Raw genomic sequence first — 17,749 nt, 5'->3', positions numbered from 1 at the left:
TATTTGGAATCCATAATTTTAATGCCAATGTTCCAGTTACCATAACAACTTTTTACATTTGTTCCTACTTCATTTATGAGCACATCATCCTAAAATTTGATTGCATCACTTGATAGCTAAGACAGATTAATGCAGTTTTTAAGCTAACTCATTTAAACTATTTGCTGGAGGATTGACGTTTATTTCTGTTCCTGATAAAGCTCATAATCAGGGAGAGCTAATTTAATGGAAATTGTACGCAATGATAATCTCTTCCAATAAATTCATGTTTCAATTCAACAGGAAAAAGCATCTCTTCAATAGATGTTTTTAGTTTACATGAACAGTATTAGCTTCACTGCCTGCTGTCTGTGTCACTAGTTAGATGCCTGACCAAAACTATGATGGTTCTTGTAATGGAATCTCCCAGAGACTTATGAGCTTTCGTGGTTTCATTCAGAAAAAATGATCCTGACTTTCACAGTGCTGCTCATCTCGGATGCCACAGGCAGCTCGTTATATCCACCATGTTTGCTTTCATTTTTCAGCTGTGCCCTTCATGATTTCGTTCGTAGGCTTTTACATTCTCTGCCAGAACAGATGGAATTTATTATAAATCTAATGTCATATAAATTAAGATATGCCCTGAGTGACTTTTTATAACGTTACATTGATTTACCAACGTAGCCCTGCTCTGCTACTCTGGACAAAGAAGATGGCTTTAAAGAGCCTGATGTTCATACCCACCAGATACTTGGAGCAGTGTAGCTGAACCTGCAACAGTTTTACTTCACTGCTGAATATCTAAAAATCAGCGACCTCAGTGTTGAGGAAGCAACCCTGCTGTACCTGTAACACGAAAGCCGTGAAGACACCACATGTGGAATTTATTCAGATGTTTAACATAGCACGTAAAATTGTCCAAGTTTTGTGGTCATACTGAAGACTAGTGATGACAACTGCGTGATGCATAGCTACTTTTGTTTGAAATCAGATGCTTCTTTCATTCTAGACATGCGGCTTTAATCTCCCAAGTGCTGTGCTGGCTTTTGCTCTCCTCTATATGACTTTGTCATCGACTGTGATGTTTGAAACAGCAGAATTTACCTCTGTAGTCCTGTATTGTCCTGCTGAGACCCTCTGCTAGCTTCACATGCCAGCTGGATGTGGAACAGTACATGTAATGTTTTGGAAGAGCCTTCAAATGTATAAAACTCCCAACAGAATAAAAGCCAGGATTTCCATCAGGGTCAGCCAAGTGCCCATACATATCACCTGTACTTCAGGTCATCCCAACGGGGCTGTCATAGATAACAGATCTTAATCCATTCTTCTAAGCAGCACCAAAGTAAAGATGTCAAAATATTTGAAAAAAGGCATGTACCTGAAATTCTTTGTGGCTCTAAACCTCAAAATCAAACACTGAATATGTGACCAAGCTGGGAAAGGAAACAAGACTCTCAGAGCTGCTACATAACTATTTTAGTAACTTTCACTCTGTCTCCTGGAAAGTATTCATTTAAATCAAAGTAGCCACAGTTATGCTAAAAAGTGCTATTTAGATTTTATTCCCCATGATCAGGTTTCCTTTCCAGTAGTATAATATTATAGATATTATACTATATAATATATTAGAACAAACAACTGTTGTCTCTGACAACAGAGGCCATTAACACTACAACAGCAGCAATTTTCTCAGCTGTCCTTTATATGAAAGGTGAGAAGTTCCCTGTCAGTTTACGGTCAACTCCTTAGCTTCATTTAGATTGTGGAACCACAGAACGGCCCAGGTTGGAAGGAACCTCAAGGATCATGAATCTCCAACTGCCTTGCCACAGGCAGGACCACCAACCTCCCCATTTAATAGTAGACCAGGCTGCCCAGAGCCCCATCCAACATGGCCTTGAACACCTCCAATGACAGGACATCCGCAACCTCTCTGGGCAGCCTGATCTTTACTACATACTGAGACAATATAACTGAAACAACAAATGAAGGTGAAAATCTTTTTTGTTTCTCTTTTGCCTATTATAGTTTAAAATTCATATTATTACAGTATCTCTCAATAGAGAGCAAGACAAATAACCTCCCAATGACAGGATTTCTAACTAAATGTTGAAGGAGTAAAGTGATTAGGGTGTGGCACTGGGAGGATGCACTTTATCTCTAGTGTAAGGACTGCCAACACTTAGTATTCTTAACTCACAGAAATGATGAGATTTATTAATGAAAGACATTCACGGGGATATGGGCTGGAAGAGTAGGTTAGCCATGACTACGTCTACAATGCTATTTAAAACCTACTGACTTTAAAAAGGAAACGACAAATGAATTTTTAAAGACTTGCTTTCATTCCATCAGTTGTCTTCACCTCTTTTACAGCACTGTAAAATCAACAAAAACTATTTAAGTCAAGGGAATCATACTAATATAAATGGATGAAAGCAATGTCACGTTCAAGCTGCCGTCTGTTATACATCAAGATTATAATTCAGCATATTTTTCTAATTCCCCAAAACAACAGAGGTCACATTTTCAGTGGCCTTCCTAAATTACAACTACAGAAACGATGAATGCTTCCATGTGCAACAATAGATACCTGCCTGCATAATGCAATTGCATATAATTGCTTATAAACAGTGCTTGTGTACACACATACTATGTAAAAACAGAATCACAGAATCACCAAGGTTGAAAAAGACCTTCAAGATCATCCAGTTCAACTATCGAAACATGACACTTAAAAGTGCTTTAAACTGCAAGCATAAGAATATATTGAATGTACTGAAGAGGTTTTTGTTGTGTATTTTTTTCCCCTAGTTTGGCTGCCAAAGTGAAAAATGACCAGAGGAAACAATTTAGTTGAAACTGAACCAAAATATGTCTTCTCATTGTTTCCTGCCTCCAAAAAAATAATTGCCAATCATTCTTTTATGCCAAAACATCTTGGTTTCAGCTCCTTTGGGAAAAAAAAGGAAATGAATGCCTAGGTTCTAAGAAGTAATGGGGAGGAGCAGGATGAGCATGTTTCCATTTTTTCCAGAAGCTTAGTGGCTCCGTGATGTTTAGTGAACTATCTCCAATATTTTTTTCCATCTATTTGGTAAAACTCTGTCCAAGAAAAATCTTTTTGCATGTAAGCCATTTGGAAAAAAAATGTAGATTTAATATCTAGCCTGATGCCTTATGCAGAAGTAAATACAAGGTAGACTGTGAAGAAAATGGACAGATTCAAGGAGAAACATGTGACATTATAAATAATAGCTTTGGAACAACCAGCTCTCTGATACCATCTTAAAGATCAAATTCACCTGTGGAATTTTATAACATTTTATAATTATTTCTCTAGCTAAGAATTTTCTTTTTCTACTCATGTACTTGAAAACCAGATCTCTTTTATTCCAGATAAGAAATTATTCATTTGGACTTCAACTTATAACCAGAATAAATAGCTTATGGTCGGCAAAGTAATGGTCCTTATTCTTAGAGCAAAATATAGCAAAATGGAGTCCAAGGCCTAACTAAAGTCAAGTAAAATGTTAGAATAACTTTTTTTGGTGGACAATGTTTCTAATGACTAACTCATTATTACTACTTGCCAAATCTAGAAACTAAACTAGAACTGTCTCCCTGAAAGTGAAGTTAGAGCTACATAGCTACAGTCACCCACTTAGTGACAGGTTCCCAAACTGACCTAAAGAGACTCTCCGAATGAAAGAGTCCGTGTCACACTTTTGCTCACTTCTCCTTTAAAAAAAAGACAGATTGATAAAAGATTCTTTCAGGACACAGATTCCTACTCTTTCAGCTCCTCCTATTTAAATGTATCTCCAGGTCTGTCCTCAAAGTGCACCAAATATGGGCTGTAGCAAGATATCAAAAGCATCACATTCTACTGCTTCTGAATTTTGTATGTCAACTTCATGGATAGGAAACTGAAAAATAAAGCTTCACTCAAAGGGGTTCTTTGTAGCAGACAGAGAAGACAGTGGCTGTTTCACAGTCTGGGCTCCAAGACCACAGGCTTGTAATCATGCTACAGTGCACAGATTTGCTCTGCTAACACCTGTGTGCACAAAGGTGACAAAAATAAGACCAGCTGAGACTTGACACTAAATTGTTACCTGCAATCCTGAGTTAGGTGATACATAAGTTAGACTGAAATCAAGGTCATCATTATCTTGCTGCCTTTCTTCCACCTACGGACACTGAGGTATGCTCTTTATTATGCGGAGAGCAGAACGATTTCATCACCAAGCAATGCTTCTTAAAACTTCATTCAAACAAGAAATCATATGGTTGCAACTAAAACCTAGAATTCACCTTGGGAAATCAGCTACTCTCTTACCTACTCAGGCTTTATCTACCAGTTAGCTGTCTTTTTTAAGGGGTACGTTACGAGAAATTTAGCAGTGAAGAGCACATGATGCAAAGGTGTAACCTCCACCTACAAAGATATACTCAAAGACAACAAGAAAAGCAGTGCGTAGCCACATATGGCACAACAATAAGCACCATAAACTACATGTAACTTTGACTGTTCACGTCAGTGTCAACGCACCTAGGCAAAATTGACAGCTGCAAAAATCCAGATGGTTCTGCCTAATATCTAAGCCCTGTTAAATAATATCCACCTTGTTTTGATTAAGTTTAACCTATTTTCTTTCTCCTGTTATCATTTAGGAAGTCAACAGGAATGCAACAATTGACTTTAAGAGCACAAGGTACAAGAAGAAGTTAAGAGATGTCAATATGTTCCCAGTAGCATCTTAAATTGCTGCTCTACATAAGACCTTAAGGAAAAAAATTCCTCCACGAATTATGTATTATATATATACACAATTGCCTGTAAGGAAGGATTTGATTCTACCTAACACAAAGAAATTATATTTTATATAACCTCTTAATATAAGGGACCATGGTCTGAAGTACCACAGTTATTGTCCCTGCTGGATTTACTCTGCAGTCTCAGTATAAATAGTCCCAGAAGCTGAACTGTAATTAGAAGTCATTTTAACACATTTGAAAATTTCATTATACGAACTACTTCCTTTGAAGAGGAACATCAATATTTCAAAGACATAAAATTATTCTTTTTTCCGCTAAGTTTAGCCATTACTCAATCCAATGTTATTACGTTTTTTTTTCCCAATATAATATAAAGTGTAGCATTGCATTTCAGTAAATTTTGCTCTTAAATAATTTAGAACAAAATAAAGCCTATTAGAACAAGCACTATTTTGATGACTTTAATATACATCTTAGTTAAGAAACTTTCTTATCAAATCTTACTTTTCATTTAGCAATAAATGGTGGATTTGAGTTCTTCATTTAGAAAATAATTTTACTCAATTCCTAAATTTATGTATTCTTTATTGCTTAAAACTCCTAGATATATTAAGTAGGTCTATTTAGAATATAATTTTTACTGAGAAAGGTTTCCCTAAAATTTCCTGATAGTTTACTGTTTTCAACTCCTAAAACACTTAAGTAGGTTTACTGCACAGTACAATGGAATAAAATATGTTTTCCTTGGCATTTGAGTGCACATATTTTGAATACTGTGAGGGATTTGGATGAATGATTTTGATGAATGTCGACTGGCAGATGACAATTCAGTTTTTCTAAAAAAATTTGACAAGTTTGCACTCGCTTTTGCTCTGTTTTGAAGGATACACAAAACTTTTGGAAGATTTGAGGCAACCACGTTCACATTCCCCTGGTTTTTCCTTCAGTAAAGCTTTTCAGACAACTTAGTTTTGGATAAGTTAGGACAGAAGAGAATTCAAACAAAAATCCTTTTCAAGTCAGGCAATGTCCCAGTCACCCATGGTGGAGAATGTCAAGTCTCTGTTTCACACATCTTTATCGTGTTCCTTAATATCTTCCCCAGATAATCCTTCTACTTTTGTTATCATTTTTAACCCTAATTCAAATAAAAAATGTACAATGAAATCCCTAGCCCAATTTCAGTGGAACTGGGATATTACCCTGCAGAAAGAGGTTATTTCTCTTATTTATAAGTAAAATATTTTATTCCTTTGTGAGTTTATTCTAGAGGTTTTAAATGAAAAAGTCTCTTCCAGTATTGCTGTACAGCCTTCTAGTTGTTATCTTCTCACTTCAGAATTATCTTATCTCTGCTAATTCATGCAGATTTTACTGGACTTTTTATTCGAAGTCAAACAAACTCCCCACCCAAACGGAGAAAATGAAAATCCTGCACAAGTAAAAAATGTCAGGTTAGGTTCTTAGTAATGGATTTGGAGACTGGATTCAGGGTGAAAGATGCTGTATTAATTTATTTCCATTACCATACAAAAGTACATCTTACCATCATCTGCCAGAAGTAAAAACACTTATCTAACAAAGTGGAAAAGACGGTAACACTTCTAATGGAAAAGATGTCAGAGTTGATTATTTTCCTCAGGGAGTATGAATCAGAGGACGGCATTTCTCAAGAGCAGAAAATTGTAGATAGAGTCATGCCCAGCATCTAAATCCAACTGTGAAGTTTTAGGAGAAAATTATCTAAGCCAGAGAGAACAACAAAAAGTCTTCATACACAGCCAGATAAAACACCACTGGGCAGACAAGGTCACCCTGAAGGTAAAACTTTAGCAAGGTGGTAGAAAAGGCAAGGACGCTCATATAACAGCAGTGGGGAAACACATACTGCAGGTTTATTTTTCCCATTATGTTTGGAGACAGGTAGGAAGACAGCAAGTATTTTCAGTGCCTGTCTGTAATGGGAAGTCACTGACATCCTCTGTGTTCAATAGAACTAGTTGCAAAGTAGAATCTTGTAAGGGTGACAGAGATGCTGGAGTCAGACTTCTGCCTCAGAAACATACAAGTCATATGATGGTTATTAGTGAGACTGTGATCTTGTATCAAATCTAGCTACAGCAGGATATATTTCATATGTATGATTCCAGAAAGACGTATTTTTCACATGAGGTCTTTGGCTATTTATTCAGATAACTAAATACATTTTTTGCAAAATCACTGTTTTTCAACAAATAAAAATAAAAAATCAGAGCACAAACTCATCACACAGTGCTCTATCTGCCAGTAAGTACAGAGTAGGATAAACTTTTGATCCCTATATACTTCCATGAAGGTAATGGAAATCCTCCATTCAGAGTCATAAGTACCTCTGTGTGACATATATTATACCATAAAAACCTATGCTTGAGAGAAAAGGAAGATGCAGTGCATTTAAGTATGTTGGCATTTCTGTTTTGCTGCACATCCTTTGGAAACTATGGGCTGAGTTGATTTCTCTTTTTTTTCCCCTGAGGAAAATACTACTGGTACACATTAAAGACAGCTGTATTTCTAATTCCTAGAAGAAAAAGCTTGTCATGAACATATTGAGCTCCAATACAAAGCGTCAGACAAACTGCTCTGACAGGAGCAAACACATCATCCTGCACATCCCTAGTGCAGGAGCACATTCTCCTCTTGCATTCCCCTTTACTACTGCAGTCAGCGTGTACAGCATTGGATAGCTATTTTTTACTTTCAAGCACTCTTAAAAAGTTAGCATTTATCCTGAGACAGACCAAAACCTGCAGCTCAGATCCGGCTGTCCAGAGCCCTTTGGGAAAAAAAGACAGATAAATGCAAGTCTGAGCTACAGAACTGGCTTATTTTTAACTCTAAATCACAGTATCTTCCTCAGTCACCACACAGAATTAAAGTATGTATTTGTTAGCACACTTTTTGGCCACATAAAGCATCATACTTACTTGGACAACTACGTACTTGTTTGCACTGTGAAGACAATTTGCACAAGAAGAAAGGACAGATGTTTAATGATTTTGATATGTAAAAATCAGAAAAAAAATGCAGGATACTGTTATTTTTATGTAAGTTTCTCAGATTTACTCTGCAGTCCTATTACTCCACACTGACAACAACTATGTGAAATTTCATACAAACAGAGCTCTTTATCTTTACAATCTGAAATATTGTGTTAGGGTATAGTGCAAATCAAAGGCAGGCAGCATACTGGGGCTGTTTGGACATAATCAGTGTAAGGGCTTGTGTGACAGCAAAAAAAAAAAAGTCAACGACTCAAGTACTATTTCAAACATCCAGAGTTAAAAATATGGTCAAGTGCTTAAGCAGAGAACCCTAAAAAAAGAAGCGTAGACGGGAACTTACGTCATCACCAGTGTCTCATCTCCAGGTTCACTAAGTAATCCATCTACGAAGACTGAAGTGCTTGTAAAATTATGCGTACTCCAAGTCTGGCCTTCATCTATGCTGAACCTGTTAAAAAATAGAAATGGTTTCATCTGCAAGTATTATATAAATAAGAATTCATTGAAAAATAAAAAATCCCATAACCACTAAACCTCAGGATTTACAATCACTGAAACACAGTATGCATGAGTGGTGTATCTCATTAATGTTCCAGGGTCTCCCATCTTTATTAGAAAGAGCGTAATAAATCTGTGACAACAATGGTAATTCTTGGGCAAATAAAAAATAATGTCTATCAACAAACAATCCTGCTACTTTGTAGGTTCAAGAGTCAGTTAATTTACACTTAATTCTCTCTCAAAGTCCCTGAGCTGGAGACCTGTTAAGCAGAGGTCAGTAAAATGTTAAGTATGCAGAACAGCTCAAGTGCTAAAACACAAGTGCTAAAACTGCAGACACCAAGACGATGGGCCCTTACAGCTATGAGAATCCACAAAAAAATTTTCAATAGATATTCAGCAAAGTTCAAAGTTCAGCATTCAAATACTCTGTTTACCTAAAAATTATGACTAGAATTCTTTTGCCTTGCATGCTTTTCAGGTCTTTTTTAATACTACGGTAATGATGGTTTTCAGTCTAGCTAATGAAGCATATAGCCAAGATCCTATTAGAATAAGCAGCATTATGCAAAAATGAGCCTTGTTATGATCAATCTGCTGATCACTTGCACCTACTATTTCCTAACCTAGGGGGAGGTGTCCCTGCCCTTGGCAAAGGGGTTGGAACTAGATGATATTGTAATCTAATTCTACAGTCCCTTCCAACACAAACCATTCCATAACTGTATCTCTTTGTATCTTTTTTTTTTTTTGTACTGCAAAGATGATAATTTTATATGCCATCACACAAAGTTACCATGTTTTGCTTCGCTACCGTGCAGTTCAAAATCCGTTATTTTATAACAAAATTATTTGCAACCAAACTTTCCTGTCAAACAAAAGAAGGCCATTTTCTGTAGTCGCATCATATGAAAGGACCCACACAGAATGTGTAGTACAATTAATTAGTGTAGGAATTTGTCAGAAGTACCATACAACTTTTATGCACAGAGAAATTCTTTTCCCATTGGCTCCAACAGACTATGTTGGATTGTTCTTGCCAGAGCAATTCAGGACTATTCTCCAGCGTCCTCATTACTGTGGCTGAAGAGGACAGAGCTTCATCACAGTATGAAACAACCGTTGTTACCTAAGGCATCATAGGGAGAACATTACTGCCATATGCTGCAGGTGCAAACCAGTAGCAGATAATGACCATGATAAACATGGCATGTACTGTAGAGTTCCAGGATAGCCTTTTAAGCAAAAATATCTATACTGATGTAAGAAAATCTTGTTATGATTAATTCATTATGTCATGGTACCAATACCACTAAGAAGTAATCTTTAAGAAAACATCTTTCTGAATTCTGTCAAATTAATTAATGTTAAATTAAGCTGATTACACTTGCATTTCATATGTGATTACATTGAAACGTTCATCTTAAAATCTGAACTTTGTCTTATGTATTGAATACACAATAGCTTGCTCTAATTGACTGTAGGATTACTTGAGTATTTTCAGTGGGATAGAGGTATCTTTGATGGCCACAATAACTCCACCATGGTCCAGGTACAAGATGTGATGCTCTTCTTCAAAGACCTACAGATCAGAAAACAAGAAGTCCAACTAAGAAAATGCAGAAGTAAAATGTATGAGAAAACCAGTATTAAAAATCTTGCATGTTTCATAATGTCCACACTGTAAACAGAAAAGGACATGCAAGTCAGTTTAACTCTTACATTTCTCTCTTCTCCCAGTTGTAACAGAAAAGAAAGTTAAGCAGGTGAATCAGAAAATGTTCAGGTTCAAATCACAGTCAGATTAAACTGTCTAAAGTGATTTTAGCCCTAGCTTACATTCCTCGCAGTATGCATTCTGCATTCTTTCCTATTATATATCACCAGGTGACCTATCACCTTACTTCAGTATTTGCCATATTCTTTATATCTTGCAGAATGAAATGCTTTGTAATTTAATTCTAAGAAAAATACGAAAACTGTCACTGTCTGGGACTGCCTTGCATGTTCCTCAGACTCGACCGAAGTTGAAATAATTGGTGCCAGTGTTTTCTGCATTTCCAATGTCAATGATTTATTTAAATTCAAACTTTGTGATCACATAAGGACGCTGCTCTGAGCTCTGAACCAAAATACATGTAATATTGATTTAATAGTATAAAGGATTCAAAATCTCCTAAATTATTTTCATTCGTTTGTCTAGAGGTCATCAGTAGTACAAAAATAAATGAATAAGAAATATCCTATTTTCTGCATCTGTTATCTGTTTTAAGCCGGTGTTTAGTCATGTTATTAGCCAGTGAAAGTTCATTTACCATAAGATCAAGTGATAAATTGAGAGTTTATGCACACACATAACAGTTCATAGAACACAGAGCCTCCTACACACTTTGACAAAGTCAAAAAAAAAAACATAAAGGTGAGCTCTACTTTGCCTTGTGAATGAGAAAATGCAGATAATACACAATGTTTCTTTTAATGACAATGCTAAATGATACACTTAGGAGATAAATAAGTAAGACTGAACCAAAGAGAGAAAAAATTCTAATCATACAGCACATCCACAGTTACTTCAAAAATAGCAAGCACTTAATTTGCCTTTAGAATTCAATATTCCTCTCATTTCCTAAGAACATGTGTTATGGGATTCCTTGGGTTTTGAGTGTTTAATTGGCTTTTTGGTGTTGTCAATTTACTGACAAAACCCTGATATGGGACATTTACAGTCCTATCTACTTGTTCCATTCAGCTACACATTTTAGAAGACATTTCAGTGAAATGCAGACATTCATTTTAGATGTACTTCAAAAGGATGAGGTCGCTTCAACTCAGACAAGCCAGCAGAGTTTTGATTCTCCTTCAAACTTCATTTGAACTTTTGCTCAAATCAAAACAAAACAGCAGTGCCAGAACAAGAAGTTTCCAAAAGCTTCACCTTCATACAGAAGATAATGAAAGATGTTGTCTGTATGACTTCATCCAATTTAGGGTTTCCCAGAAAAGCATCATGGCAATTCCTGGTGCACCATTTCAGTACACTAGGTTTACCCACTCCTGTGTAAACTATGGCATGCTATAAGGCACAGCAAACCTATTACAGGTATATAAATGTCATATTTATATCATGCTCTTCTTCCATGCATTTCAAATACTTTCTGACTAAAAGGTGAGTATCAATTCCTGCATTTTCATATAATAATGAATTCATGAAATCAGAACCTGAAAACAATTGATAGGCATGTTCACAAACAGCCTAGAACTATGACCTCTCTCCACTAAATGACATCAGGTAATAGATTTATAATGATCCTTACTAGTAGTATCACAGAACTAAATTACTATAACTTGTTTCTAAATCTTTCCTTCCTTTGTAATGTTTTGGATAAATTTGTGTGTTTTATAATCGTAAAGTCAACTTCTTCTCTCTCTGTCTCTCTCTGTTTTCTCCTGTGTCTATTGTAACAACTGCAGCAGCTTATCTGTTGGGAGCAATTAAGAGAGCTCCATAAAATAACTAAACATGTTTAAATACCCCAGAGAAATTTATTGCACACAATTTTACTCTGAGATATCTTAGAAGTAACCAAAAATACTCAAAGTCACTTGCATCTCACAAAGTGACATCCATTTCTAAATCCAAATCCATAATTTTCCTACAGCAGGAGGAGGCAGCTGGACCTTCACAGTGGTGAGAAGCTGGGGTTGCATCCTTTACCACTGTGCTTAAAAGTATTACCATCCATCCCTTAAGACGTCTGCAGAAAAAAAAAAGTTGTCTTACTTAAACAAAGGTATTCCATATTGCTTTGATATGAAAGGATTTGACACAGATAAAGAATATTCCTACAACTGAACCACTGAGCTGGAGGTTCCAGAGATCTAGGTTCACTTCCTAGGTGCACTGTGTAACCTTAGAAGGCTAGTAGAATATACTGTGGCTCCACTAGATCTTCCATAGCAGATCAAACATGAAAGGCTCTCCTGTTCTTGTCTTTACTTTTATTTCACAGCATCACAGAATCTGAATTTCAGCCATTTCTTCTGAAAGCCAGAAGAACTTTCTCTTATTCTGCTCATGGTGCAAATGAAGTTGAAATACCAACGGCAACCATAAATGTGAAGAGAAATACCTTGTTTTAAAAAAGCACATCCTTAACATTTAGAAGAGCATCCTAAAATTTTGAAAATCAGGACTCAAAACAGGCTCACAGGGAAAAACAATGTTTAAAATCTGTATGGTCTGTAATTGTGTACAGAGGCAGACCATTTCTCCCAGGATGCAAGATTTATTTATCTATCTGATTCAATATCACGTTCATTAACACATTTTATCATATTGTTTTCCTGGTACAATAGATAGAGAAATCTTTCAATTAGACACATCTGTGTCCCACGAGTTCACCTCAGGCATATTTCATGGTTCACTTAAGATGATCTAAGCTCACAGAGTTCATGATAATGTCAAGGTTGGATTCCCTTCTCTTGTATACATTCCAGGTCACTGCCGCTGCATGGACATTTAAGCTACTTGTCAATCAGCTCCTAAACCTGTGCTGTTTACAGTACCATGTTGTACATACAGTACACCATCACAAATTTCATTCTGCTTTCAAATGTTATTCAGTAATGTTTTCAAAGTCAGGCATCATGCAACAGAAAGGCAGTAGAACAACTGTAACCAGCCCACATTGCATTACGGTTATTTAGAATCTTTGCTATTACTTTTTCATTTACTGAAAGTATTTACTTAATTCTATGGAACTCCTTGGGCATTTTGATTTGTACCTAACAGTGCTAGCTGTGTTGTCTGCCATAGTAAATCACCCTGAATTCTCATGTGACCATACCATGTAAAAGCCATGGAAATATGGGTTCAGTTGAAATCATTCCAAGTGTATAAAACAGATTAAGACATTACTGAAGAATAGATTTTTTTAATTTGAGGATGAATTACAAATATGGGGGCTGGTCCCATTTACAAATCACAGACTAAATTTGAGTTAACAATGTGATGCTCTAGTACAAAAAAGAGAGATCTCCTCCTGAAGTGAGGTGATAGCCAAGGTGTCAAGATATCAAGGGAAATCATTTCATTCTGATTAATAATTATAAAATTTATAATGTTGCATCCAGTTTCTCCATTTTTCAGGAGAAGATTTTAGATAGTCTGATCGACAAACAACAAAAGGGAAAAGCAGTTTAGAAACTCCATCCCTTAGGAAAAAAGGCAGATTTGAAATTGCTTTCCTTCAAGAGGTGGGGGAGGGGGAAACGCCTGTGCTATGGGTAGACATGATAATTGCCTTTCAACATCTGAAAGGTTATTTAAAGCTGACAGAAAACCTCAGCTCCCAAAAGACAGGAAGAAATCAGCTTACCTTGCAAAAAATTGTGGAACAGCAAGAACAACAAAAAGCAAGGATATGCAAAGCAGCTTATGTTAAATGTTAAAAAATCTATGAAGTGAAGTAAAACACCATATAGGAGCACAGCAGAATCTCCTACAGTGAAAGATTAACAAATAGGCCTGGAAAATCTCTATTTAAGTTGTTTCTGATACAACATTTGTATCATATGTTGCTTCAGAGCAGGTGGTTGGATTATCTTTCACCTTCCTCCTAGGCCTATATTGCTATGAGTTCCAGTGCCAATATTGCTATTATTTCAGGAAAGCTATTATTCAATTCCTTGAACAGTCTTTTCCCCTCAGTTCTCCATATTTACCTTTCTATGTTGTTTTTTTTCACTCTACACAAGCAGATAGCTCTTTCTCCTCATAGTTTGTAGACAGCTCTGCAACCTCATGTATGGAATGTAAGAAAGGGATTCAATAATCACAGCCTCAAAGTTTCCAAGGCAGAGACTTAAACCCACCCAAAGAACTGTAACTGAAACGAGCTTTGCTCTCCTTCTGCCAGCACAGGAAAGCTGTAACTTTCTATCCAAATAATTCCTCTATCACTGATGACAAAATTATTGTCTTTTTTTTTCATGAGTTCCAACAGAGAAACACATGGAGTGTATATATAGCAATCTACATTTTTATTCTGATAGCAAATATTGAGTAAGCTCTTCCAAGACTTCATAGCAGTTTTAATTAAAATCAAGTGAGCAATGATGGGTTTGATTTTGACTGTCACAATAAGGATCAGTCTGTGGCTGGTTTTACAGTTTGAATAGTCATCTTAAGGTCAAGTTCCAACACATATCATCTGTTGGAGTGTCTCAAAAATAAAAGCAGCAAAATATGACTTTGATCTCCATCACTCTTTCCTTCTTATTTCTCACCCTATCAAAATTATGAAACTCTGGGAAATGGTGACAATAAAACATGAGAGGCCTTTGTTAAGTATGAGATAGGACAACACAGGCTGTAAATTCTGGAAGGCTTTTGCATTTAAACATCTATTTATCATCTGCTAGAATTCAAGAAAGAATTTGGCATAAAATCTTATCTTTGAAAACTTAAAGAATGTTATCATGATAAAAATAATATATATATTTTAAAAAGTTCTTTTGCAGAGTATTAATGGCAATCTACAATAGCAATATAAGAAAGTGTCTGTGTTTACTCTTATGTCGAAGGTGCTGAGCTTAATAACACTAGTGAGTGCATTTTCCCACTTATTCTCAGATAATAACACAGCTTTTATTTCAGTAGAACACTAAAACACTGTTTTAACTGAAATAAAATACTTTTTGATATACTGGTACTTTGAATGCTGTTCTTTCTTTTCTCTGGATATACATTAAAAGTAGATTACAGAACCTTCTCATGTCTTATTACTATAGTTATGGACATTCACACTCATAAAGAAAATATCATTGAGGCAGAGCAATTTAAAATAAAGTGAATTAGAAAGGTGCAATGTTCAAGTCAACACTATGCATTGGAAACATAAGGCATCCAAAAATCAAATGCCAGTTCCACCACTACAAGACTGGGATTTTTAAAAAATACTTTATGTATTTAGTCCTATTTTTTCCTATTAAATTATTATTATATATATAATATATATATAATATATATATTATATATATATATTATATATATATATATATATATAATATATATAAGGATATATAATTTCCTATTAATTCATTAAATCATACTAAAAGACATTCAAAGGTTTATTGCTATTTTTTTTTTCAATCTCTTTTTGTGTTCTCGTTTCCACTGGAGAACAAACTTTAAGCTTTAATAGCAGTTTTTAACTGCAAAGCAGAACAATTTCCCCCTTCCTATACAAACCCCATTTTTCAGCTTGGGATATTCATACTGCAAGATTTAGCCCAAGTCCACTTCTTCATTAGCATAGGAAGATTACTGAAATTACAAAAAAAGCTAACTGGACTGCATGTTTCTTATGCAAGATATTAGAAGATCTGTAAAGAGACCAGAATATTTGAGTTTCAGGAGAATCTGACAGCCCAACCAACTTGGATCTTTGCAAATCACCTCCTTAATCTCTCAGTATCCACATCCCGCTTGCAAAATAATGGCCACCTGCCTCAAAAGAGTTGGTAGATAAAGATAAGTTATGCATAATAAAATCCAACATATTGGGCAAATTTAAAATTGCCTTAAATTATTTCAGTTTCCTACCTGGCGCCATGTCTTCCCACAGTCAGATGTGATGTACATTTCTTCTTTATACTCAACCAGCTGAGACCCCAGGTTACCTGTCACAAAAGATAAAGAAAGTAGGGGGCACCCAATTAACAAGAGAGACTGGAAATAGTCCTGACAGCAGTCAGAGTGAGAACAAAACTCAGACGATGAGTGGTTTTATTTTATTAATTTTATTATCAACAGACATAGTATCTTTAAAAAAAAAAAAAGCACATCATATCTATTTAATCTATTTATTTACTTTTACTTAAACATTCCTAGTTGCACATAGGCAGGAGCAATGAGGTTTAATTCTGACATTAAAATGTGTATTTAAGATGTAAGTTTGAAACGTACATGAACTCAGAAGCCATACCTTAATCACATTATGTAAAATTATTCATTTTGAACTTGAATTGTTTATAAAAAAAAAAGTTTTAAATGCAAGACTTTATGGAATGGTAGAAAAATCCAGGATTTAGATAAGTATGTAAAACTGAAAAGAGGGGTTATGGTCCAAAAAGCTCTGTAAATGCAAAAGTCTAGAGCAGAATTATTTGTTGTATTTAAGTATTCACCAGGAAGCCATGGAATATTTTGACAAATTACACTGAAGAGTTGCAGCTAGCATTCAGATTACTGTGAAGATTACTGACTTTTGCATACAAAAGTCTTGAAACAAACTTTTAAATCAAGATTGTAGAAGATGCAACTCCAAATAGTAAGATCTCTATCTTTTAACTTGTGATATTTAAAACAGCAAACCGTTAAATCACCAGTTCACAGCGTTATAAGGGAGAAACAATCATATCTCCAAATCCTTTCTAAACAATGTCCCTTTAGGGGATTTTGATTTAAATATATGCATTGCATGCGTTTACGGAAAAAGAAAGAAAGAAATCAGATACTCTTAAACAGAAGAGATTGGGAAAGAAAACCCATGAGATTACAATAGCAGTATGTAATTTCACTTGTGTGTTACATAAATAGCTGTTTTTACCACCAAAACAGATCTGTTTATGGAGTATGATCATTAGAGCTGAAAGGTTCAGGAGAAGAAAAACTGTGTGCACTGCTCAAAATACATGCTCTATTTGGACCATCAAGATTGTGTGTGCTATGTCACTTAACAGTTTACCTATGTTATTTAATCCTGTATACAGCCTAGATGAGATGATGTTAAACTTCATGTAGAATCAGAGAATTTACAGGATGGAGTTCATTTATTTCAACTGCTCCTTCTTGGTCTTACCTCTTTTCAGCCAACTCCATGCTCTCATTTATCAAGTAGTTCATCACAGATATAGTTGGCTTTGTCATTCTGAAAATAGGACTCCACTCTTGGAGGCCATTAGGCTCCTGGACAAATGCCAATTATTGTCTCTCTTACCTTCTTGTCAACAGAATTATATTTACATGAGTAGATCTTTATTTCGAGCAGTGCTATGGAGCTGCACTTTAAAAGGTGCAGTGGTAAATTGCCTTAGCTAATGGAGAACAAGTCTGTAAACTGACATCATTAACTTTGTTTCATTAGAAAGACTTTTACATCCAGTTGACACATTAGTAACAAAGCTATCAGCAGGATCTTTGTAATTGCAGCTTTGTCAGGACTGCCATGACTTCTCCTTGCTTTGGTTTTACCTCTATTGTCTTTTCTTGGTAAATGAACAAAAGGAGATGGACTCAGTTATGGTTGTAGAGAAACACTATTCTGTCAAAAACACAATTAATGACAAACTTGGCATGGAGGTGGATTGCTTTAGGAAAAAATACTGCTCTCTGACCTTTGAAAGCAGCCCACTTTATTGGTCAAGGGTAAAAA

General features: G+C 35.6%; 1 protein-coding gene across 1 annotated transcript in view; it reads right to left on the bottom strand.

The window, feature by feature from the left end:
* Nucleotides 1-17,749, bottom strand: part of SORCS2 (sortilin related VPS10 domain containing receptor 2) — a 68,081-nt gene that overhangs the window by 47,056 nt on the left and 3,276 nt on the right. Inside the window, exons 2-4 of the mRNA XM_031553294.1 lie at nucleotides 15,919-16,056; nucleotides 9,803-9,894; nucleotides 8,152-8,259 (exon numbers count right to left, since the gene is read on the bottom strand). Coding sequence (XP_031409154.1) covers nucleotides 8,152-8,259; nucleotides 9,803-9,894; nucleotides 15,919-16,056 — 338 coding nt within the window. The remainder of the gene's footprint in view (nucleotides 1-8,151; nucleotides 8,260-9,802; nucleotides 9,895-15,918; nucleotides 16,057-17,749) is intronic.

Source organism: Meleagris gallopavo, chromosome 4 (assembly GCF_000146605.3).
Source record: "Meleagris gallopavo isolate NT-WF06-2002-E0010 breed Aviagen turkey brand Nicholas breeding stock chromosome 4, Turkey_5.1, whole genome shotgun sequence".
Taxonomy (NCBI): domain Eukaryota; kingdom Metazoa; phylum Chordata; class Aves; order Galliformes; family Phasianidae; genus Meleagris; species Meleagris gallopavo.
The sequence above is the reverse complement of the archived record's forward strand: the minus strand, read 5'-3'. Positions and strand labels throughout refer to the sequence as shown.